The sequence below is a fragment of the Oryza brachyantha genome, chromosome 12, assembly GCF_000231095.2.
Source record: "Oryza brachyantha chromosome 12, ObraRS2, whole genome shotgun sequence".
NCBI lineage: Eukaryota > Viridiplantae > Streptophyta > Magnoliopsida > Poales > Poaceae > Oryza > Oryza brachyantha.
Window position 1 is genome coordinate 4,603,276 of NC_023174.2, and position 24,750 is coordinate 4,628,025.

Genomic DNA, 24,750 nt, shown 5'->3' on the forward strand with positions numbered 1-24,750 from the left:
TAGATTTTTAATCTTAAATTTAAAGTTAATTTTGAGTTTTTATCATAGTTTATTTTTTAACCTTAACTTTTATATCGCTAAGAATATAAGTTTTATTCATAAATTATTTTTTGCAGCCAAATATACTGTAATAATCACCCCCTATATTTCTCTGAAAAAAAAGAAACACCTGTTCTACTTCCTGCAAAATGTTTTCATAATTTCCTCTAGTCGAATGAAGCATTAAAAAATTGTTGACAATATAGCCCCTTGATCTAGAGTCCACCCTGAATCCCATAAACCACCAAATGCCTCACATGGCAAACCTAATAAGCTACAATAGCTGCCTCCACAACAACACCCCCAGCAGATCTGCTCCTATAACCATTCCCAGCCTCACCTCCACTCTCTACTATCTAGTACTACTCCATTTCAGTTAAGTGCTAGTGTTAGTGTTAGCCTCACACACAATTCACACTGTTCACTAACCCAAACACTAGGCAGCTCAGCTCAGCTCAGGCTCAGAGTAATTAAGCAAGAAAGAAGAAGAGGAGGAGGAGGAATCTGATACTGTGATGAAGAAGACGCTTCTTCCCACGGCGATTCTGCTTCTGCTGTTGCTGCTCGCGCTGCCGCCGCCGGCCGCCGTGGCGCTCACCGCCGATGGGCTCGCGCTGCTGGCGCTCAAGGCCGCGGTGACCGACGACCCGCTGTCGGTGCTCTCGTCGTGGTCGGAGGCCGACGCCGACCCGTGCCGGTGGCCCGGCGTGACGTGCGGCAACGTGTCGTCGTCGTCGGCGGCGGCGGGGAGGCGGGTGGTGGGGGTGGCGTTGGCCGGCAAGAACCTCTCCGGGTACATCCCGTCGGAGCTCGGCTCGCTACTGTTCCTCCGGCGGCTTAATTTGCATGACAACCGGCTCACCGGCGGCATCCCCGCCGCGCTGTCGAACGCGTCGTCGCTCCACTCGGTGTTCCTCTACGGGAACAGGCTCACCGGCGGCCTCCCCGTCGCGCTCTGCGACCTCCCGCGGCTGCAGAACCTCGACGTGTCGAGGAACGCGCTCTCCGGGGAGCTGCCCGTGGATTTGCGGAGCTGCCGGAGCCTGCAGCGGCTCGTCCTCGCCAAGAACTCCTTCTCCGGCGAGGTGCCGGCGGGCATCTGGCCGGAGATGGCGAGCCTCCAGCAGCTCGACCTCTCGTCGAACGCGTTCAACGGCTCCATCCCGCCCGACCTCGGCGAGCTCCCGAAGCTCGCCGGCACGCTCAACCTCTCCCACAACCGGTTCTCCGGCGTCGTGCCGCCGGAGCTGGGGCGCCTGCCGGCGACCGTCACGCTCGACCTCCGCTTCAACAACCTCTCCGGCGCCATCCCGCAGACCGGCTCGCTCGCCAGCCAGGGCCCCACCTCCTTCCTCAACAACCCCGGCCTCTGCGGCTTCCCTCTCCAGGTCCCCTGCCGCGCCGTCCTGCCGCCGACGCAGTCGCCGCCGGCGCCGACGACGACCACCCCATCGTCGGCCGCCGCCGCCACCTCGTCGGACCATCACCAACCAATCAGAACGAGCCTCATAGCTCTCATATCCATCGCCGACGCCGCCGGCGTCGCCCTCGTCGGCATCATCCTGGTGTACGTCTACTGGAAGGTCAAGGACCGCAAGGAAGGCCGCCGCGGCGGCCGCTCCACCGTCGACGGAGACGACGACGGCGACAGCAGAAAGGGGCTCTGCCGCTGCATATGGGGCCGCGGCGGCGGCGCCAACGACGACGACTCAGACACCTCGTCGTCCGGCGGCGACGAGGAAGGCGGCAAGCCCGGCGGCGGCGGCGGCAGCGAGGGGGAGCTGGTGGCGATCGACCGGGCGTTCCGGGTGGAGCTGGACGAGCTGCTGCGGTCGTCGGCGTACGTGCTGGGGAAAGGCGGGAAGGGGATCGTGTACAAGGTGGTGGTGGGCAACGGCGCGACGCCGGTGGCGGTGCGGCGGCTGGGCGGCGGCGGGGGCGGCGGCGACCGGTGCAAGGAGTTCGCGGCGGAGGCGCGGGCGGTGGGGCGGGCGCGCCACCCCAACGTGGTGCGGCTGCGCGCCTACTACTGGTCGGCCGACGAGAAGCTCGTCGTCACCGACTTCGTCGGCAACGGCAACCTCGCCACCGCGCTGCGCGGTAAGTACCTACCACTACTCTTCCGTAATCACGCTTACTGCTAAACTAATTACTACTACTAAACCTAATTTATCTCATTTTTTACGCTTCCGGTTTGATCTGAAATTAGCCTTTCTTTTCCAACTGAAGAATTTGACTTAAACTTTATAGATTTTCATAAAAATTAAATTCATCGATTGGACTGTATTGGCAGCAAAAGAGTAATTCATGATTAAACTTTTATATATACGATTTTAGCGACTTAAAACTAATGTTGAAATAGAAATTACGATAAAAAAACCCAGAAGAAATTTAAAATTAAGTTATAAAATTTAAATTTTGATAGTGGAATATGCGTTAGAGGGCAAACGATGAAACCCTGGAAACAAATTCCAGTGTTCTAAATAAGGCTTGAGAGCACTGTCGGTTGTTCCTTTTTTTGACGAAATTTTGTCGAGATTTTGATGTTTGTTTATCAGATGTGACGTACGTGTCTTGCATAAACTGTTGTCTAGTGTGTACTTGTTTGGAATTTTGTTATCAGAGTGGTGTGGTAGTTGTAGTACCATGATTTGCATTCGACGAGATTATCCCAAAGAGAAACAAAAGTTTTGGTTATAAAAAAGTGGTTTTCTCTGTCTGAATAGACAGTCAAATAGTTTTTTTTTTGAGATAGACAGTCAAATAGTTGTGACACTATCTAAGAACGTTTGCGTAGAAAAATGTCACAGAGGCAGCTGCTGGTCGCCATCGCATCGCCCAGTTCTTAATATACTAGGGCTTTTTATAATTTTTAGGTTTGCTTTTAAACCAGTGTTAAATTTATAATTGCCTCTAATGTTTCAATAATACTACTGTTTATAGGTATGGTAATGGACCTAACTTTTTACCTATAACATTTAAGTATTAGACTTAAAATGGGTTGAAAATATAATTTTATACAGATTTAAGCTAAATAATTTTAAGGACAGTTGGAAAAGAACCCAAGCAACTATTCCTATTTCCACTCCAAACCGTGTGTAGTACATTAGTGGTACCACTATTTGGTTTTGTTAGTCTTAAGTAGTGTTTTATTTCTTCGTTTCAAATATAGATATTTTCTATCTCGATGTATTTCCAAAATGCTACTATGGCCAATAATATCCATAATAAATTATTTTAAATAAAAAGTTGTAGTTTGTTTGATGATAATTTTTCTCTTGTGTTATTGATCTTCTTGATTTTTTATTAATAATCAAAATTTAAAATATTTTACTTAACACTTCAAACTTATTAGTTAGTTATATTAATTTAGAACGGAATGAGTACGTAATTAACACACACGTACGTTACTCTCAGTGAACGTGTCGTCTAATACACACACCTAAAGAGACGCAGCCCAACCAAAAATTCTCAACCTCACAAAATTAAATTTGAAGTGCTTGCTTATTCCAGAGTTCTTTAATTCAGACACGGTAGGTAACCATGACCGCGTTCGGTATAACTTAACACCATCTTTTTTCGCGCGCACGCTTCCCGAACTGCTAAACGGTGTATTTTTTTTAAAACTTTTTATATGAAATTTGTTTAAAAAAGTCATATTAATTTATTTTATATTTTTAATAATTAATAATTAATTAATCATGTACTAATCTATTACTATGTTTTCCGTGCCGGGTAATTTAACAGCGAACGCAGCCACATGTCTGTCATGAATGTGTATTTCTGTTATTTAAGCAGTTTAATTTATAAATTGCATAGAAACTATCATAACTAATTTGATAACAGCCCATAAGAATTTCTGTAACATTTCTAAAACTCAAATAGAATCCTGTAAATACAATTGCTCCCATTCAACTCCCCCAATCCAAGTAGGGCCCTAAATGTGCTGTAAATAACAGACAGCAAGCAACTTGTAGTAGTCAGAGAAGAGGAGTACAAACTCCAGCACAGAATATTTTAGGCTTACACATGAATAAATAAATGGATGGATGGATGGATGGCTGGATGGATCTCATCCCCAATCATGGGGAGGAATTACCAAAAGGCAAATGCACCAGGACAAAATCTGGAGCTGGGACAGGTCCTTTACAAGGTTCCAAAACAAGCAGAAGGAAGGCACACCGGCTTGTCTCCCTGGCTGGACCACATCCTTCATCCCCGGGCATTTTGCTTGAGATAAACTGGTCTTTTCATTCTCATCTTTGGCCATCCTACTGTTGTTGCCATACTCGGGGAAACTATTGGCAAAATTATTTACTCCCTCCTTCACAAAATATTTAATGCCATTGATTTTTATATACGTTTGACTATTCATCTTATTAAAAAAGTATATAATTATTAATTATTTTTATATCATTTTATTTATCGTTAAATATATATTTTTATACATTTATATAGTTTTACATATTTGATAATTTTTTTTGAATAAGATGAATAGTCAAACTTTTATTAAAAAATATCAACGACGTCAAATATTTAGGGACGAAGACAATAGTTGGAGATTCATCGAGTCAAACGGTTTGACCAGTAAGTGTTTAGCAACTAACCCATCAGTTGGACAGTAACATGAACGAGGGTAATACAAACTTTTAGTTGCTGGCTAGTGAATTGCGGATAGCGGGTGCTATAGTGGATGCTAAGTTTCAATAGCAAAATTCCAAAAATTGAACATAAATTTATATTATATACCAACACCAACATCAAGTTCACCTAAAATTTTGAAGTTTAGGACACGTACTTAGTTAATCATACATTTCTCTCACTATTGCCATTGGCCAAAGTTTGGACTTTGAACCAAATCTTTCATTTCTAATATTTATATGACCTATAAATTGGTAAATCTCGACCATAAACCGAACCAGCCTCCGGCGATGCTTATCGGAGCTTGGGTGGGGATAATGAACCAACACAATATGTACCCTACTCAAGGCCCTAATAGTAAGTTACACCTAAGCAATATTTTTCATCCATGTATCAGATTATTAGCACGCAAATGAATCTAATCAAAGCCAGAAAGTCTTATAACGTGAAACGGAGATAATACAATGTAAACAAAGTTAAGCCATTTATTCAGATCTTCTTAAGTTTTATTATGCACCAGATAGTTTAAGCCAAGAGATTAAAATGATATAGAGAAGGATGATCAATTGACCTACGTGTTGGAGGAACGTCATCTGTCATGGACCGGTGCATCATAGGCTGCCGACGGCGTGGTCCGATTTGTTTTGGAGGAACGACTCAATCCTCCATTCGTCCTGTTTAAATGTGATGTGATCTGCTTCAGAATACGTACGATTTACACCGTGTTAGATTGTTAAGTATAATTAATGAAGTCCAACGCCCAAAACTCCTATATGATAGGAGTAGCATGAGCAGGCATATATATATATATATATATATACATATAGTAGTACTTTGCCTCTGCTCTTTCAATAAAAAATAATTATCTCTAAGCATCACTCCACAAGCTTTAGGTGCATTAAAATACATAGAAACAAATCACACATGTAGACTCTAACCGTACTGTTTTATTTATAGCACACTCCCTCTAGGATGTTAGACTTTTTCTCTTATAATGTTTGGCCTTTAAAAATTGTGAAAATATCGTTTATTTTGTCTTTGACTTAGTTTATTATCAAAAGAATTTTAAACACGACTTGTCATTTTTTATACTTATACTAAATTTTTAAATAAGACAAATGGTTAAATGTTGCAACCAAAAAAGTCAAACATCTTAAAAGAGAGAGGTAATAATAACTAAAGAAGTGAAAGAGTGCCCTGCTTTGTGAAAGATTAATGTTCAGCAGATTCTTTACATCTAATCATGCCAAGCTCCAAAGTTGTCTGTCTTACTGTCTTAGTACTCCATAAAAAAAAAAGGCTGACAAAACCAAAGTGAATAGAAAGGCTGCCAAATAGAAGGAGCCTTTCCAGCCCCTCCAGAAATGCAGAGCCTGAATCAGGGGAAGACAGAAAGGCCTTTTCAGGCCTGAAACCTCTGTCACTGTCATGCCTTAACAGCATGCAACTCCTTGGTCACTAATCTATCATTAGAGACTACTACCAAAGCTGTCCATGAGAGCCAAAGCCAAAAAAAAGACTGATAAAGTGAAAAAAAAAAGAGGACATAATTGGGTATGGGCAGTAGAGGCATGCCTTGCTGATGATGCATGATCAGAATGCCTTTTCTGATGTGCTCAATTACAATGTAGAACTAGCCTGGGGAGGCTGGTGTTTTGGCAGATCTTGTCTTGTGGCTTTAGGCTTAAAGCACAAAGGTTGCCAACTTTTGTCTGTTGGAAGCGAAAATGAAGAAATTTTCTAGGAGGTGCTAACAAGAAATTGTTTGGTGCCTACTAATTCAGATAGCAGAGAGAGAATCATCAAATGGTTCAGTTGGGATATTAGTACTCAACCAGTCCCATAATATAAGACCTAACTATTTTTTTATAATATATAATATATAAGCATGCATTAACTATCACATATATTTTCTCTAAATTTGATTTATTTTAAATTCTTCACCATCAAAACAACCAACCACATTACATGCATAAATACATGACCTATATAATCTAAACGAACCTATATAATCTAAACGAGAAATTGATTATAATTTTTTCTTTGTATTTGTATTTGTGTTAGTGTTAGTAACGTCTTATATTGTGGGATGGAGGGATTATAATATTTCAATCCCCATCTTTTCACTTTTGTTTATACATATAAGCCAAAAGTTAAATTTTTAATCTTAAATTTGTAGTAGATTTTGAGGTTTTTTATCGTAGTTTATTTTTAGCCTTAGTTGTTAGATTGCTAAGAACGAATATATATATATATATATATATATATATATATATATATAAAAGTTCTATTTATAAATTGTTTTTCATTTACAAATATACCAAACAATCACCCCCTTCAAAAAAAAACCATTCTTATTGCTCAGGCATAAGCATAGGTTGGATTGATTTCCGTTATCTAAAGATGTAGAATTAAACTAGAAACAAATGCACCGATGTTAATGAGCCGACATATAGTGTCCGCAATCTCATTTTATGAATCCCACAAAAGAAATTGTGAACTTCGTTCGAAATTCGACACAACCCGAGTGGTTTGGCAGAGCTATGAATTTTGGGACGATGAAATTCGAATGAATCTTGTGAGGTTCCGAGGGTTGTGCTTCTTGTAAACTTTGGCCATTTGGCAACCAACTAATAACTAAACAAACCAAACAGTGAAAGTATCTAGAGTCATTAATGTTTACCACTGTGCCTTGTGGCTTCTGGTCCTGGGACAATCTTGAATGATCCAATCAAACGAGCGACAAAACAAAGGCAGGCAGGCAAGGGTTGCTTGTGTCTGGAGGGAACAATCACCAGGCACTAGTAGTGCAGTGCTGCACTGCATCTGCACTTGCTGCTGCTGCTGCTGCTGCACCATGCGTCTTCTGAAACTTCAAGGCGTTTCTTGATCTGGTCCTGCAGACACATCAATCTGGTAATTAAACGGCCATTATAATTCTGGGAGAGACATAAGTAGTTCAAATCTTTATAGGAGTATAAATTTTAGATTGGATTATTTGAGGGCTAAATTCTTGAATTTTAAAAAAATATTACATATATCCAGTTGGATATAAAGACCGGGTAAAAAAAACCTTATCTAAAAAATTATAATTCTAGGCACTTAGCGATCCATACGCTGCTTCTGGTGCACGTGAGAGCCCTTTGGATCTTAGTTTGAGCTAAGCTGGCCATCTGGCTTGCATTGCACATGGCATGCCTTACAAATTCGTTTGGGTAACCATGTCCATGTGGTTGTTAAACACGCTAATAATGGTTTTTTTTTGCATAGATTCTAATCATGCCTAATTCATACTTTTTTGTGTATTAGCCAAAGCTGCTTGCAGTATTTTTTCTGTAGATTTTTGTGGGATGAAAATAGTGAGTAGTTTGGTCGCTTTACAATTGGGGAGAAATTTCTGTGAGATGCATTATTAGCCACATGATGTTACTGCACTAGCAGCACTGTAGACTGATTATATGGATAGGGATCGGTTGCCTACCAAGAGAGTTCAAATTTCCACACATTTGGTTCAAAATCTTAAAAAATATTTGGATGCATGACAATCATTTGGTTTGAGTTTGTGGAATTTGTATTTAGAAAGCTATATTAATTCACATAAAACGACATGTATGTGAGGTCCGGGGTGGGGGCATGCGTGGCTAACCTCAAGAACATTGTTGTTGAATCTTGTAAAAATGTAATTTTCTCCTAAGTTAATAAATTAGGACAATTATAAATTTACTACTGATTTAAATGGTCATTGTAAAATTACCACTAAAAATGATAAAAATGTCACTAAAATTATTATTCTAATGACATCCTTGTACTCCCTCTATATTTTTTATATTATGTCATTGACTTTTATATTTATGTTTAACATCAAAAACTTATATAATTATCAATTATTTTGTTATAATTTGATTATTATTATAGGAACTTTAAGTATGATTCATAATTTTGTATATTTAAATAAATTTTAAATAAGACGAATGGTAAACTTAGATCTAAAATTAATAGCGTTATCGACGATTGATGTCGGTAATAAACTTATGAAAAAAAGTAGTATAGAAACAACTAATGACTAGTTTGTAAAAGCCCCTAATAATTTTGGTCATAGTATGGGCAATTCAAAACCATTTGTATGTTTCCCCATTTTAATCTTCGAACACAGTACACAAAACATTGTACCAAAAGTGCAGTTAAAAAAAATGAAAAATCTACTTTAAAAATTGACTGTTGACTCTTCTGTGCGTTGACATTTCAGGGCGTCCAGGTCAAACACCCCTGTCGTGGTCAACGCGCCTGAAGATCGCCAGGGGCGCGGCGCGCGGCCTCGCCTACCTCCACGAGTGCAGCCCGCGGCGGTTCGTCCACGGCGAGGTCAAGCCCTCCAACATCCTCCTCGACGCCGACTTCACCCCGCGCGTCGCCGACTTCGGCCTCGCCCGCCTCCTCGCCGTCGCCGGCTGCGCGGAGGACAGCGCCCTCTACTCTTCTGCTGCTGCTCCTCCGCCGCCGCCGCAGCCGTCCTTGGGCACCGGCGGCGGCCTGCTCGGCGGCGCCGTACCGTACACCAAGACGGCGGGGGCGGCCTCCGTGGACCGCGGCGGCGGGTACCGCGCGCCGGAGGCGCGGCTGCCCGGGGCGCGGCCGGCGCAGAAGTGGGACGTGTTCTCCTTCGGCGTGGTGCTGACGGAGCTCCTGACGGGGCGCGGGCCGGGCGACCACGCGTCGCCGTCGACGTCGGCGTCGTTCTCGGCGCCGTCGTCGTCGTCGGCCACGGCGCTGACGACGGACCGGTCCGGGAGCGGCGAGCACGGCGGCGGCGGTGTGCCGGAGGTGGTGCGGTGGGTGCGGCGCGGGTTCGAGGAGGAGACGCGCCCCGTGGCGGAGATGGTGGACCCGGCGCTGCTCCGGGACGCGCACGCGCCGCCGCTGCCCAAGAAGGAGGTGGTGGCGGCGTTCCACCTCGCGCTCGCCTGCACCGAGCTCGACCCGGAGCTCCGGCCGAGGATGAAGGCCGTCGCCGACACGCTCGACAAGATCGGCTCCTCATGAATCCATGAATGTGAAGTGATGATAAGCTTAAGGTTGTCTCTTGTGAGAAATCATTTTCTTTTCTTCTTCTTTTTTTTTTCTTCTTTTTGAGTTCTTGGAAATATTTGGTTGTAAGTGAGGTTTTGGTGGCTGCTATTCTTTTGGATGGAATTGATCAGGTCCTTTTGAGATGATATATAGAGGGTATATAGGAAGGAAGTAGATAATTAATGTGTTCTCTTGTAAGTTGCAAGTTTTATTGTTGTGTCTGCTTTCACTGAAAAGTTACAGATGCAATGTGGATGGAGTAATATTTCAATTTTGGTGAGGAATATGTTCGTATTATACCTTTATCAACTAGAAGGGTTTTTTTAATTGCATGATTGAGAAAATAGAGAAATATAGAAATATAGAATTTTGATAGGAATAGAAATGTAAAATAAATAATTAAAAAAAATTACAGGAATGACCATTTGATTGGACACAAAACACACGGATATCAGGAGAGATAAAGACTCAAGAAAACTTGTCATAAGGTTTAACCTCATGCCACATTTTCAAAACTGTTATGAAATGAAATATTCCATATGAAAAAAATTATAGGTTTGGTAGGATCCAATCATTTGTCCAAAGTGCCATATAAGAAATAAAAATCCAATAAATCGCGATTCTACAAAAATCCTATTTTTCGTTTGAATCAAAAGCGCCTAAAACTTTATAAGACCCATAGAGGTTAGAAGCAAAGTGCGTTTGACGTGAATCCACTTGACCATTTAAGTGGGCCAACTTGCTTAACTGTTCAATCCTTATAATACAAAATCTCTAAACCCTGTGGGATCGGAGAGATTTCAGGCCGTCTACGTCAGTGTTTTTTACACAAATGTCCCTGAACTTTGGTTAATTACGCATTGGTTCCTGCTATCGAGGGCCGTTCGATCCAACACTAGATGTGATCTGACCGTCCATGTTTCTCAGCGTGGCGGCCCTTTCGGACCCATGGAATCGTCGGATCGGGAACAGACGGCTCGGATTGTGCCAGCTCTCACTGAACCCTAGCCACCTCGCCCTCAGCCTCGCGGCCTCTGCCCCAGCTCTGCTCACTCACGTCGCCTCGCCGTCATCCTTCCCTCGCACTCACTGCTCTTCTCGCCACCGCAGCGTCTCTTGCTTCCATCCATCAACGCCGTGACACAGGCCACCACCGCCGCCACCATTGTCCTCTTCTCCTCCCCCTTCCGCTCTTCCAGTCACTCCACCGTTCGTATTTTTGCGCCGCTTGGCTCCTGCCACTGCTGCTTCCACTCCTAGACTTACACATTTGAGCGTCAGATTTGGTGATGCCTCGCCTCATCCGTGCATGCTCTTCGAGGATGGGATGGTGCTGGCCTCGGTTTCCTCTTGCACTTTCCCCTTCTTCGGCTACGGGACAATCGCTCGACTCCTCCGGTGTCCAACCCTGGATGCATAAGCTAGGACTCCATCATCTTGAGGTCAGCAGGCTGATGGGGTTGGAGAGTGTCTACGCCTCCTCCGTGAGCTTGGCGTCATCGTGTCGTTGGCCTAGCCTATCACACCGCCACAGACATAGTTCCCCTAGCCTGTCACACCTCCACAGCTCCACAGGTTAGCTATATCTTATTCCCCTCCCAATTTTTCCCTTTTCCTTATTCTTCCTGATGGATTTAGTTAATCAATTCTGCTGTGCTTACCCTATGGTTAAGTTATTCTCAATTTTCTGCTAATTCGTTTAATTAATTACATTCTACATCAATAATGTAGAAAGGTTCAGTTAATCCATTCCATTCAACATGGATGATGGAGAAAGACGCCAATATCGTCTTGCTACCAACTAACATGCTTTCTATTTGGAGGTATGGATGCGCTCCTGCTGCTTTCTCCTAGCTGATATATGTGGTTAAGTGATTACTCATTAAATTGTTTATGTTTTGTTCCATGCTAGCACGTTGATATATTATAAGACCAAACCTTGAATCTGGCCACCCTAAAGGTACACTTTACTTAAATTCTTGATTTCCATTTGCATTGTGAGATAGAAAGCTTATTCTAGGTTCCCAGATCAAGGAACTCACCCTAGCTGTGGTTTATGATTGTTTTTTGAAGATGTCAACTCCAGCGCCTATCTATCTAACCTGCTATTTACAGTTACTTCTTTATTATTCAGTGCACTTAATATATGGAACAAAAGTAATTGCTTCTCTTGTGCAAATGTTGTGTGATAATTTAACTGGTCTGGATCTCAATGTACAATAATACACTTTTTCTTCTTTTCTTTGCAGGCCCAACAGACCGGTTTAGTGCTGATGAATGCGACGTTGATTAAAGTGCAGGCACAACAGAATTTCTTCCTTGAGCAAAGACAGTAGGTATGCATCTTCTCTTCCTTTTTTTTAATAAAATGTGAGATGTAGTGCCATGCTCCTCGAAAGAAATATTTAGACATGACCATTAGCTTAAAGGTGTCTAGGTGGTCTGTATGTTAATAACTTAAGGGATTATACCTTTGTCGGACTAAGCCTATAAATTCTATTATTCACATTTTTTTGCTGGGAAATACAAATGAGGAACTACATATATCTGTTGGTATGTTTTCCATTTACCATGGTTGTTGTCAGGTAAAAGATTTTGGAATCAATTAGAACTTTAATGCTTTTTTTCACTGAATCGGTTCAAGTCGTATGCATCATTCTAACAATTTTTATTCTGCTATCTCAATATTTTATAATTTGACTCCTAATCTTTAATAGTGTGATTTCCTGTAATTTACATTCCTTTCCAGTTTCACATCCAGCTAACCACAAAGGATCATGGATTACCTTTAGGTACTTCTACCCTACATAGTAGAATGCTCAAATCAAGAACCATATATTTCTATTGGTACATTTTTCATCTACTATGGTTTTCATCAGAAAAAAAATTAAGAATCAGTTAGAACTTTATTAGGTCAACATAATCTTTAATGCTTTCTTTCACTAAATTAGTTCAAGTTATTTGCAGCACACTAACAATTTTTATTCTGCTATCAATATTTTCGAATTGTGCTCCTAATCTTTAATGGTGCGATTGATTCTGTAGTTTACATTCCTTCCCAGTTTCATATCCAACTGATCACAAAGGATAAATACATGGATTACATTTATGTACTTCTACCCTATGTAGTAGCAAGCTCTACTTATTTGTATTTTCCATGATTCCTTAACCTCTGATCATGTGAAGGGTATATGTAACGTATAGAAGGAAGGATCAATGTCTTCAACACATGTTGGTATTTTGATTTGCTACACCAACGACATTTTTAGTGTTCCTTTTAACTAAATCAATCTAAGCTATATGCATAACCTAACATTTTTGTTCTGCCATTATCATTTTCTTTATTTGTTCCTAATTTGTAGTGCCATAACTGATTCTAATGCTTAATTTTCTTTCCACGGTGTTTCAGTCATAGATACATCCATCTCACCCAAAAGGATCAATGCATTGATTACCAGTAGGTACTTCTGATACACTCAAGCTCTTATCACATTAAAAATTGATTGCCTACTACTATTTTGACTTCTACAAAATATTATTCTTGGTTTACCTATATCACATTAGGTTCACTGAGCGTTTGATCATGTCTGGTTGTCTGCTTCCCCATGCCTCTTTTATTTATCAAAGTTACTTCGTATGGGCACATGAGGCTCATACTACTTCATCACACAAGTGCTAATTTTCTTTAGTAATATTTGTTTTCTCATATGCGCTACTTATTGTTTACATATCAGCCTATGTTATGTGATCATTTCACGCATTATGTTCAGAAAAATATACTCTTATAGTGACTGTAGTCATGTGCCTACAGTTTCATATTCACTATTCACCTTACTCACAAATTTCGGTCAGAAAATTCACTTATAAGATCTCTGATTTACCTTTCAATGCCTGATTCTAGATTCAAACATTGGATTATTCAGATTAAGACCAGAGGTGGATTTGTTTCTGTCTTTTGTTGAATCTTTTTCACGGCTCGATAGAGAATTTGATAAGCCAATGATTTTTTTCCGTCTTTCATAATACGGTTAACCACCATGTTAACTAATCGATTACGAAAAATTTCATGCTTCCTTTCAGTTTTCTAACTCATGGTTTGCAACAGCAGGAGACCCCTTGAGGTCATACTACCTCCGTCCTGAAATAAGATTATTTTTCGTTTTTCCGTGTCCAACGTTTGACCATTCGTCTTATTTAAAAAAAAATTTGCGATTAATATTTTTTCTTACTAGATGATAAAACATGAATAGTACTTTATGCGTGACTAATTTTTTTAAGTTTTTATACAAAATTTTTAAATAAGACGAATGGTCAAACGTTGGACACGGAAAAACAAAAAACGATCTTATTTCGGGACGGAGGTAGTACCATCCATGAATAGGACTGAAGTGCCTGTGCTGGTAATGGTTGCTATGCAAACCTTTTGTATTAAAAACTCTATGTTCATGAACCTCTCAGCAATCTAGCTCTAAGTATTTACTCTCTTTTCGTGCTATGTTCTTTTACCTTCTGAAATTAATACTTTTCATTTTTCTTCATGATTGCCATCATTATATTTGTTTGGGCATGCACATGGATCATGGATGGTATGTATTGATGTACATATTTGCCCTATAAAAACACAGACATTTGAAAGGTAACGCAATGTTTAGCTAGCTTCCACTTATTGTGTGGTATATCTACAATTCATCGTTTTATTTTTGACAGGCAACAAGCTTTTAACTTCCTCGGTTGATAATGGCACTGGGCAGCTATGGTGATTCCTCACTTGGTTATAAAAATTACAATGCATGTTCATACATGTACATGGGGTACGAAAACCAATATTGCATGATTGCGTCACATAACTCTGTAAATTAAATTGATGACATACTGACTATTGAGCTTGGTATTATGTTTACATTGTCTTGACTCTTAAATGATAACTTTCGTTACAAATTTGTTGTACGATTATACCCAATGTCCTCATCAAAGAGACATATTTTAGTACGCGCGCAGCATAGTGCGCGTTTATTGGTAGTTATCCATTATCCTACGTCCGTTTACATTGAAGACAAATTCCGAGTGTTTGATTTTAGGTAAGTTCCTACTATATTTAGTGAAATTGGCACCGTCTAGTCTAATTCATTAAAAAAAAGATAGTCTTATTTGCTAGTCCCTCCGTTTTTTGTTACCGTTAACACCAAAATTTGGTAAATTTTCGTATTGGATTCGGATAAGGAAATGTGCAATCGCCGATAGAAAATCTTATCCACAAGAAGCCGAATTCGAGAAGGAATTGTGAAGACCCAGGCTTGGCGGGCAAATTTATCTATTAAGTAGAGTTAGTTAGAATTTTTATTTTATCTCTAAAGGAGTTAGAGTCCAATCGAGACTTGTGTGTTAGAGATAGAATCTAAGTAGGCGTTTGTTATTTGTTTTTATTTAATAGAAGTTGTATGTTGTGTCCAACACGGCCTAGCCTCAACCCGAGGGTATAAATATGTATGCCCGGAGTCATTGTTTTTCATCTACATCAATAAATAGATCAATTACTCTCGGCGCATCGCCACCCTCCTAACCGAGGTTTCAACTCCGGCTAAACTTGGCACCTGACGTGGGGCTGCATCGTCTCGATCTTCGACGGAGGGATAAGTCCTATGTTCCGTCGAGCCACGGTAATCGTTTGACTAGATTAGAACTGTCTCGGTTCGGTCTAATCTTCTAATCTAGTTGCGCGATTACTGGTTATCGTATCAGTTTCAACTTAAATCACTTTCGTGTTTTGAGTTGATCTGATCGACCACTTTGGGCGATCTATGTTGGTTTGATATTCGCTATTTGGCATATTCAACCTAGTACTGTCTCGGTTAGGTCCGATCTAGTAGATTGCGTTTGTCAGATGGTTTATATCAGATTGATGTATTTTACTCATTGTTTTATCGGAGTATCAACCGATAAGTTACCAGTCGTCGGCTCATTGGCTTGATAGCAATCTAGATCTGTTTAGTATCTATCTTGACATTGCTAGGTTTAATCTTGAACTGTCTCGGTTGTGTCCGATCTTCTATGATTATTCTTAGCAATTTGGGCTAGATATTTCATAGATCTTGGTTGTTTGTTCGTCGTCTATAGCTGATGATTTTTGCCGATCTATATGCTTATCATATTTACATCAATAAAGTAGCCGATTGCTTTACTACATTATTTCTATACCAATCGGCTTGATTTAGTTAGATCGACAGTTATTTATGTTACATCGGCTTATGAGAATTATATGCAAGTTGGTTTTAGTCGATCATAACACATGGTTCATTGTCTATTTCAAGTAATTCATCGGTTTATCTATTAGCCTTATCGATCTTCATGTTCCTATAATCATATCGTGCTCAACTATATACTGTCTTGGTTAAGTCCAATCTCTGTACGTCTAGTTCGATTTGGTTATAGAGGCTTGTCCGATTGACTAAGATTAATAAGTGACTTGGCGCAGGTTATGTTGATCTAATATTTATTTCAAGTTTATTTCGATCAAGTTTCTAGCCGATCCAAGCTTTTTACAGCCGATCGTTTATCCTATCGGCTAACCGTTGCAGCATCAACATCTGATCGACTGGATTATTAGTTACCTATTGGCTTGATAACCGATCGGCTTATTTTACTGTTCATCTTGTTAGTTGCAGGATCAAACTGACTGACACGCCCGCGCATCTTCTAAGATTTAGGTCCTGCACTGGAGCTGTTTAAGATTGAGCCTTCGTGTGTGGCACGTCAGATAACATTTTTGACATCAACAGTTACATGATATGCTGATTTTTTTTAAGTTAGATTTCTTTACGTTTGACCAAACTTATAAAAAGATATAGTGATATTTTCAATGTAAAACAAATATACTTTCACAACCTTCTATGGTTTATTTTCAATCTTCTACTGTTCATACAATATATTTAATGTTGTATTTAATAAAACTAATTTAGTGGTGTAGATATTGCTATATTTTTCTATAAATTTGGCTAAATTTTCTAAATAATTAAAACTTCTTATAATATGAAATGGATGGAGCGCATTCTTTTAGACATTTGGAGTTTTGGTAAATTGTCTTAATTTTAATCTATGTTATAAAGAATAATACTTCAATAATCATTACGATATGAAAAATACAAATATTTTGGAAAAATATAACATATAATAACATATTTTATCTAATCATAATTAGATGATTCACAACGTAATTTTTGTGCGTAATATAATATTAAAAAGTAGAAATGGATTTGATGATCAACTCTAACTCTTAAGTCATGTTTGAAAACAATATTTTGGATTAGCTGAATTTTGTCATAGCTATTTATAATACAAATTATTTTACTATTGTAGCAAGAAATTTTACATAATTTTTTTATACGGAATATACCATTTATGCGTTTAAGGGGTACAGATCCCCTAGAGTTGACTGCAACTCCACCGGGTGAATTTGCCATAATCTCTGCCCTCCACTATTTTCTACGGCTAGATGAAGGCATCTCAATATTTCCTAACTAATTTTGTCAAATTATTATTTTGTAAGCCCTAGCAGCTATAGCGTTCCGGGCAATAAAATTAACATAGGATGCACGTTGTTTTGTTCAAAGTTAAAACATTATGCAGTACATTGTTGACCACCTCATAGAAATATTATACCAATGCAAATGTTTCAGCAGAACCATGCTGATTAGGCTCACTAAATTATTTATATAATAAATATAGAGTTATGTAGTGCTCCATCTATATTTTACCTGTACTTTAATAGTTGAGATATTGTTATTTGTTTTGCACACATTTAACCATTCTTGTTATTCAAAAATTTGGTACAAGTATGAGAATATGTAAGTTATAATAAAATACATTTAGTAATAAATCCAATTACAACAAAATAAATGATGATTGCATAAGTTTTTTAAATAAGGTGAATGGTCGAACTTCTGCTAAAATTTAATATGGAGAGTAAAAAAATAACATGGTGAGAAGCAAAATGCATTTTATTTGCAATGTTAATTAGTGGTTACTTATAGTTGAGATTATTTCTAAACGAAATTGAAATTAAGCTTGCTAGATGACATAGATTAAACCAAATCTACCCGGTGGAGTTTCAGCCAACTCTAGGGGATCTGGACCCTGCGTTTAAGAAGTATGCCCATGAAATATTCAAAACATACGTGGGAAAAGAACACGGCCTTAATCTACGATACAATTGTAATTTGTATATCCTTGGACCCTTGTCTTATATTTTCATATACAAAATTAATTTTCTCAACAAGAATTTTATTGTATTTAGCTTCTATTTTCAGCACAGGCACAACATTATTTTGCACACAACTATTTTATTTCAATCAATTTACATCTACTATTCGTCAATCCTCCTCCCCACTACAAGTCAAGCAAAAACCATTGATTCAACGCACACACATGAAAATTCAAGTGGTTTTTCTTTTGAAAAACCATTTCTTTTCTCTATAGTTGTGTGTAGTCTATCGTTATTTATATGAGTACTTTTATGAATCGGTTGCAACACACGTGTATATTACTAGTAACATAAAAATACATAGTATACTCGTAAATGTACGTAAGATTTCCATCTTTTTATTTATTCTTATACTTATAAACCAAACTTTGAATTTTTAAACTTAATTTTACAATTGATTTTGGATTTTTTTTCGTATTTCTTTTCTAGCATTTTTTTACTCCCTCTGTCCTATAAAAAATAAACTTAGTACTGGATTGACATATCTTAGTACAATAAAACTGGACAAATATAGTACTAGGATGTATCACATCCCGTACGAGATTGGTTTGGTATGGGACGGAAGGAGTAGATTGCTGAAAACACATATAAAATTTTAAAAAAATATTTTAATTATTAGTAAGACGTTTTACTTTTGCTTAAATAAGAGAAAAGTGTGGTTGTAGCGCATCATCCCACCAACCTACCAAATTCAAACAAGTGGGACCACTCACCATTATCTCAAAAAGAAAAACTTAACAACCAAAAACCTCCTATTATCTATAAAATTCAGAATATATTTTTTTATATACCATAATTTTATTTACTACTATCTTCGTTCTATATTATAAGACTTTCTAGGTTTGTTTAAATTCACCTATATATTAATTATATATTTTATATATGTCTAGATTCATTGATACGAATATAAATCTAAGAAAACAGAAAATCTATAATATGAAACGAAGAAAATACCAGTTGAAAAAATACCACATATGCATCTGCAAAACCGAAATTGTCGTGCCACCCACTCCTCTTAAACGGACAAAGAAAAAAAAAAAAAGCCATTCAGGTGGTAGCCCATCACCTTTGCAAGGCCCACCAAAACACACAGGAATCAGCCTCCCCCCAATCGGCCGAACACAAATACTACCACCCACCACCTCCCGGCGGCGCCGCCTCCCCCTCCCTCTACCCCGTCGCCGCCGCCCCCCCTTAAACCCTCGCCCTCCCGCTCCGAACTCCCCCCACGATGGCGCACGCCTTCGGCTGCGGCGCCGCCACCGGCCCCGCCGGTGAGCCCATCCCCCCCTTCCTTTTGTGTGTGTGTGTGTGTCTCTCTCTTCTGTTATACTCCGTCTGGTCAGTTTCTCGTCGACTTGCGGCTGACCGGTTTCTGCAGGGGTCGGTCTCCTCCACCGTGAGAAGGCTGGGGCGCTGTCCGGTGGCCTCCCCGCTGCAGGCGCCGCGGTTCGAGCCCAGCGACCCGGCGGGAAGGGCAGCAAAGGCAAAGGTATTGGCTGTTTTGGGTGTGCGATGCCCGAGTGGATCATGCCCCGTGTGTTAGTGTTCCTTGTTTGTTGTATGTGTTTTGGTTGCTGAAATTGTTCCCTCTCTCTGCAATGTAGGATATGTTGTTGTCGACATATTTTCGTGCTAGATTAATACTTGTGTTACTAGCATGCCCAATAGCTCATCCAAATTTGTTCCTCCATATCTCCATCTAAATGACCATCTAAAAAACATTCCTACTCCATATTTATTTGTACTCCAGCAGATCATCCATATTACATTCTCTGTATCACACCCAACTATATTTTATTAATATATTAACTATCCATTTTCCCTTAAGCATATATTACTCAGGAAATAGTCTTGAGTCCTCATTTTCATCCATATTAACTATATGCATGATGGCTGAAAATGGAGGAGGTGTTGGAGTAACTGTTGGACCACATCTTTTACCATTCGTCCTCTGTTTTGTAGATAGAGTATGAGATGGGTGAGCTTCTGGGCATGCTCATGTGGACCTTTTTGGTACTTGCATTTTATTTTGTGATCATCAACCAAGCATCTGATCTAGGTTTGCTACTTTTGAGCAGTTCTTGCTGTGCCAATGAGCCAATCTATCGCCTTAGAATAGTGTCTTGTTTCTTCCTTGGACTTAACCACATTAGTTCTAACGCTGTCGATTGCACAAAAAAAATGTGCTCAGAGCGTATGAAATCACTTAAACATCCAATTGATTGATGGCCTTGTGTTTGCATGACTATGAAATCAGCCAAATTGATTGATGGCCTCTTGTTTTGTTTAATCTGGTTTTACTTAAAAGTATCGTACATGAACTTGTATCTATGAGAGCTTACTGCTTGCACTAGGAAATTCTATGGCGTATGCTATGCTAATTCTGTTCATCTTTGTCTGTAGTTGTTAGCATTCTGCACTTAATAAATGATACTAGTCAAATCATGCAGCTATCAGGTGTGCAAGTGGAAGTGAGCATGGTGGAATTTCAACTGCAACAGCTACTAGTAGTGATCAGAAGAATGGTGGACTGCGTGGGAAATTAAATAAAGTTGTTCTAGCTTACAGTGGTGGTTTGGATACATCGGTTATCGTTCCATGGCTCCGGTATACATATTTCTTGTTTTAATTTCAATTTGTACAATCGTATGCTCTAATAAATTTGGCTCATGCGAGCTATGTGTTTTACTTGTTTGATTGAAGGGAGAACTATGGTTGTGAAGTTGTCTGTTTCACTGCTGATGTTGGCCAGGTATGCTATTCATTACTTGCGTAATTATGAAGGCTAAAGAACCAAGTGGTTGTAGTATTCTCTTTTAGGTTGTAAATTTTAATGTCATGTTATACACAAGTAACAACATCCTGCTGCATCACCCAAGTCATGAATAATTCTTTCTCTGCTTGCCCTCACCGGTTTATGTGTGTTATCTGGTAATACTTTAGTTATTATTTTGGCCATTAGATTATCTTTTACCATATGGCCTTTTGCTCTATAAATTTTATAATTTGGGGTTCTTAGATCTAAGGGTATATTTCTTTTGTTGTCAGTAATTGAACAAAGTTGTACTACAGTTTGAAACTATCTTCTTTTTAGTTACGTTAAGTTCAATTCATATACTTTTGCAGGGTGACATTGAAATGGAAGGACTGGAGAAGAAGGCCAAAGCTAGTGGTGCAAGCCAGCTTGTTGTGAAGGACTTGAAAGAAGAGTTTGTTAGCGAGTACATATACCCCTGCCTGCGTGCTGGTGCAGTTTATGAAAGGAAGTATCTGCTGGGGACTTCAATGGCTAGGCCTGTTATTGCCAAGGTGAAAAATTGCCATCCCCTAGAACTTATGTAATATTACATAACTGTCTTAAAGGTAATGTTTTATATACATCTTTTGCCAGCTAATAAACAACAGTATTCAGAAGACACGCTCTTAAAATTTACAATGACTCTTGCCACAATAACAATGATCTTTATTATAATCAGTACTGTGCCATTGAAACCACTTGTGTGAAACTGATATCGCCTTTTGCAGCAAATTACTAATCTGCCTGAATTTGAAATATGTTTGACTGGAGCATGCCTGATTCCTTGCTAGACAATATATTTTCTTTAGCACCTTAATTTTTATTTGTTCCAAAAAGTCTCACCTGAATGATTTCAAAAGCCATCTTCAATTTTGTTAATCTGCTAGTCCAGTACAGAGTGCTTAGTCTGTAGTGGATGTGATACAGATTAATGATACATGACATTGCACTAATCTGATCAATGGAACTATGGGTGTGCGGCAAAGTGTTGGCCTACATTTGGTGATACCTGTCATTCAATTGATTTGGGCTCTGATAGGCATCATTTAGCAGGGCCTGGGGTGGGAGTAGAATCTTACCATGGGGACGGAGCATGAAGTGTGATACATGAGAAACAGAGGGATTTGCAACATGGAACTTTTCCTGCGCTTTTGTGTGAATTGAACTGTTTCCTGTCAAATTTCCAACGTTCCAAACTAGGCCTTCAATGGGGAACAAGAAACAGTACATCTTTGATTGGCAATGCATACTGACTTGCTGTCTATTAGAAATATTGGAAAAGGCTGGCTCTGCTTCTGCCATTGAACTGGTTGACATCTATTTATACCATCACGCAATGTGTTAAAAGCTCATGGATTGAATGTGATATGAATGTTTTCCTTTATACAGCTATTTCTTGTGGCAAGTTATTTTCTTTCTTATATGTGAGATAACATTAGATCTCTAAGTATTGTAGGATCTTACACTTAATATATAATCAAGTAATTATCATAAATTGTTGGTAACAAATTATGGAAATGATTTGCAGTAACATTCAAAACAGCACAAGTCATTTATATGTTCCTTTGAAAACACAGCCAAACAGAGAAGTGCTAAGTTGTATATATCTCCATTGTAGGCTATGGTTGATGTTGCGAAGGAAGTTGGCGCAGATGCAGTTGCTCATGGATGTACTGGAAAAGGCAATGATCAGGTAAATACTGATTTTAATTTGAATATCAATTGGTAGTCATCTGATGCTAACTTTTTTTTGTAGGTTCGTTTCGAGCTTACATTCTATGCTTTAAACCCTGAACTTAAAGTAGTGGCACCTTGGAGGGAGTGGGATATCACAGGGCGTGAAGATGCTATTGAGTATGCAAAGAAACACAATGTGCCAGTTCCTGTTTCAAAGAAATCAATATACAGCCGTGATAGAAATTTGTGGCACCTTAGCCATGAGGTATTTCTGCTGTTTTTTTTTAATTTTTCATTCCTTTCTATTTTTTATAAAGATCTTTTCTATGGCATTTTCTTTCTATTCTTCGATACCTGTTTATTGCAAATTGTTTGCATAGTTAAGTACTTAAGTTGGTATGAAAACATTTCAGGGTGACATTTTGGAAGATCCATCAAATGAACCAAAGGAAGATATGTATATGATGTCTGTTGCACCAGAAAATGCACCCTCAAAACCTGAGTAAGTGATAATCATTTGTCTTCTAGTTTGCTACTGTAGAAGGCTAAGTATTCTCTATGCTCTTTACTTTCATATGCAATTGGTCATTTCAACCATGTGATATATAATGGAGTTGAATTGAACAGACCATTTTTTCCTCAGAACTTGCTTATGGAGTCTAATCCACATTATCACACCTTGTCTTCCAGCATTGGTGAACTGAACCATCCAAGCTAGGTTCTGGAATCTAGATGCGACAGTCTGAAAAAGAAATGCTGTCTCTTTATATGATTAACTACTAAGCAATGCAAAGTTCTTAAATTTCTGTCATGATACGATTTATTATGCTTTCATCACTTAGCAACTTCATATTTCAGTTTAAGAAAAATATCATTTTAATTTAGATTGAAGTAAATGATGTGGTGAGTTGCCTTATTTCATTTTTTTCCCTGTGACACAGTACCAGCTATCCCAAGGGCCATGCAGACCTGACGTTAATTAGTAAGACATTGAGTGGTAATGTGAGACTAAAGTACTGAAAAGCTAATTTTCAAGGAGTGTTCAAAACTAAAGTACTAAGAACCTCAAGTTCTTTCTCAGATGCCATGAGCAGAATATTGAAATTGGCAACACTAACATCAACTCTTTTGTGTTATAGACTTTTTGTTTAGCAAGTTCTGTTTAACCCGTTACAATTTTGTGTGTGCTGCCCTTTCATCTTAGTGAAATATAGATTTTCATTGCCCCACAATAATATTCTTATTTTTTAATTAGCCCACCGCCCACATCATAATGCACATATGTACTTTGTTAAGTCTCTGGTTTCTAATCTAAGCTTCATACATCCAGGTATTTGGAGATTGGTATTATTGCAGGTGTTCCCGTTTCCATCAATGGAAGAGATCTATCACCAGCATCTCTCCTTGCCAAGCTCAATGAAATTGGTGGAAAGCATGGTATTGGGCGCATTGATATGGTTGAAAATCGCCTCGTAGGAATGAAGTCCCGTGGTGTCTACGAGACCCCCGGTGGCACCATCATGGCAGCTGCTGTCCGTGAGCTTGAGGCCTTGACTTTGGACAGGGAGACCATGCAGTGGAAGGACATGCTTGCCCTCAAATATGCTGAACTTGTCTATGCCGGCCGTTGGTTTGACCCGCTCCGTCAATCCATTGATGCGTTCATGGAGAATATCACTGCTACAACAACTGGCTCCGTGACTCTGAAGCTGTACAAGGGCTCGGTAAACGTTGCATCCCGGAAGAGCCCAAATAGCCTGTACAGGGAAGACATCTCCTCATTTGAGAATGGGGAGATCTACAACCAGGCTGATGCTGAAGGGTTCATCAGGCTGTATGGTCTCCCTACCAGAGTCCGTGCAATGCTGGAGAAGGGCATCTAAGCTCTATTTTTGCTTTAAACTACATCTGTGCTTGGGAAAATGTTATGGATTGACGAGTAGCACCAGACAAATGGGCCTCATGCAGTGTCTACAGGTAGGACGCTGAATACTTTCCGAGTTATTTGTCAGTCTTAGCGTTCGAAAGCTTAAATTGCCGTCTCAATTCTCAGCTGCAACTTTCGGGAAGTGTTGAATGATCTTGTAATGAATAATGGCTGCAGTCCACTGTCTAAACTGCAATAAGAGAATGTCTCGTGTGGTGAATGCACATCTGCATCCAATCAGTACTGGATGTTGTGTTCGGATTCTGTAATCCATGTGCTTTTACGTACCTTATACTAGAGACGTCTCACTTTGCTGGTACTTCACAATCCTAGGCGACCAAT

At 39.6% G+C, this 24,750-nt stretch overlaps 2 protein-coding genes across 2 annotated transcripts; both read left to right on the top strand.

Moving 5' to 3' along the window:
- The first annotated feature begins 358 nt into the window (after nucleotides 1-358).
- Nucleotides 359-10,025, top strand: LOC102715633 (receptor protein kinase-like protein ZAR1). Its single transcript, XM_040529200.1, has 2 exons — nucleotides 359-2,139; nucleotides 8,927-10,025. The coding sequence occupies exons 1-2, from the start codon at nucleotides 555-557 to the stop codon at nucleotides 9,718-9,720; spliced, it is 2,379 nt and encodes a 792-aa protein (XP_040385134.1). The 5' UTR covers nucleotides 359-554; the 3' UTR covers nucleotides 9,721-10,025.
- A 9,151-nt stretch (nucleotides 10,026-19,176) lies between these two features.
- LOC102715907 (argininosuccinate synthase, chloroplastic) lies at nucleotides 19,177-24,727 on the top strand. Its single transcript, XM_006664387.3, has 9 exons — nucleotides 19,177-19,278; nucleotides 19,386-19,496; nucleotides 20,458-20,614; nucleotides 20,711-20,759; nucleotides 21,134-21,316; nucleotides 22,423-22,497; nucleotides 22,561-22,746; nucleotides 22,895-22,983; nucleotides 23,812-24,727. Exons 1-9 carry the CDS (start codon nucleotides 19,236-19,238, stop codon nucleotides 24,362-24,364), a joined length of 1,446 nt encoding a protein of 481 aa, XP_006664450.2. The 5' UTR covers nucleotides 19,177-19,235; the 3' UTR covers nucleotides 24,365-24,727.
- The last annotated feature ends 23 nt before the right edge of the window (nucleotides 24,728-24,750 follow it).

What these genes read in the sequence shown, in the direction of transcription:
- LOC102715907 (XM_006664387.3), top strand. Translation starts at nt 19,236, where the DNA reads ATGGCGCACGCCTTCGGCTGCGGCGCCGCCACCGGCCCCGCCG. An exon ending in GTTATCGTTCCATGGCTCCG is followed by an intron (nt 20,615 to 20,710) that starts GTATACATATTT and finishes GTTTGATTGAAG; the next exon opens with GGAGAACTATGGTTGTGAAG. An exon ending in CTGGAAAAGGCAATGATCAG is followed by an intron (nt 22,498 to 22,560) that starts GTAAATACTGAT and finishes TTTTTTTTGTAG; the next exon opens with GTTCGTTTCGAGCTTACATT.
- LOC102715633 (XM_040529200.1), top strand. Translation starts at nt 555, where the DNA reads ATGAAGAAGACGCTTCTTCCCACGGCGATTCTGCTTCTGCTGTTGCTG. An exon ending in CCTCGCCACCGCGCTGCGCG is followed by an intron (nt 2,140 to 8,926) that starts GTAAGTACCTAC and finishes TTGACATTTCAG; the next exon opens with GGCGTCCAGGTCAAACACCC.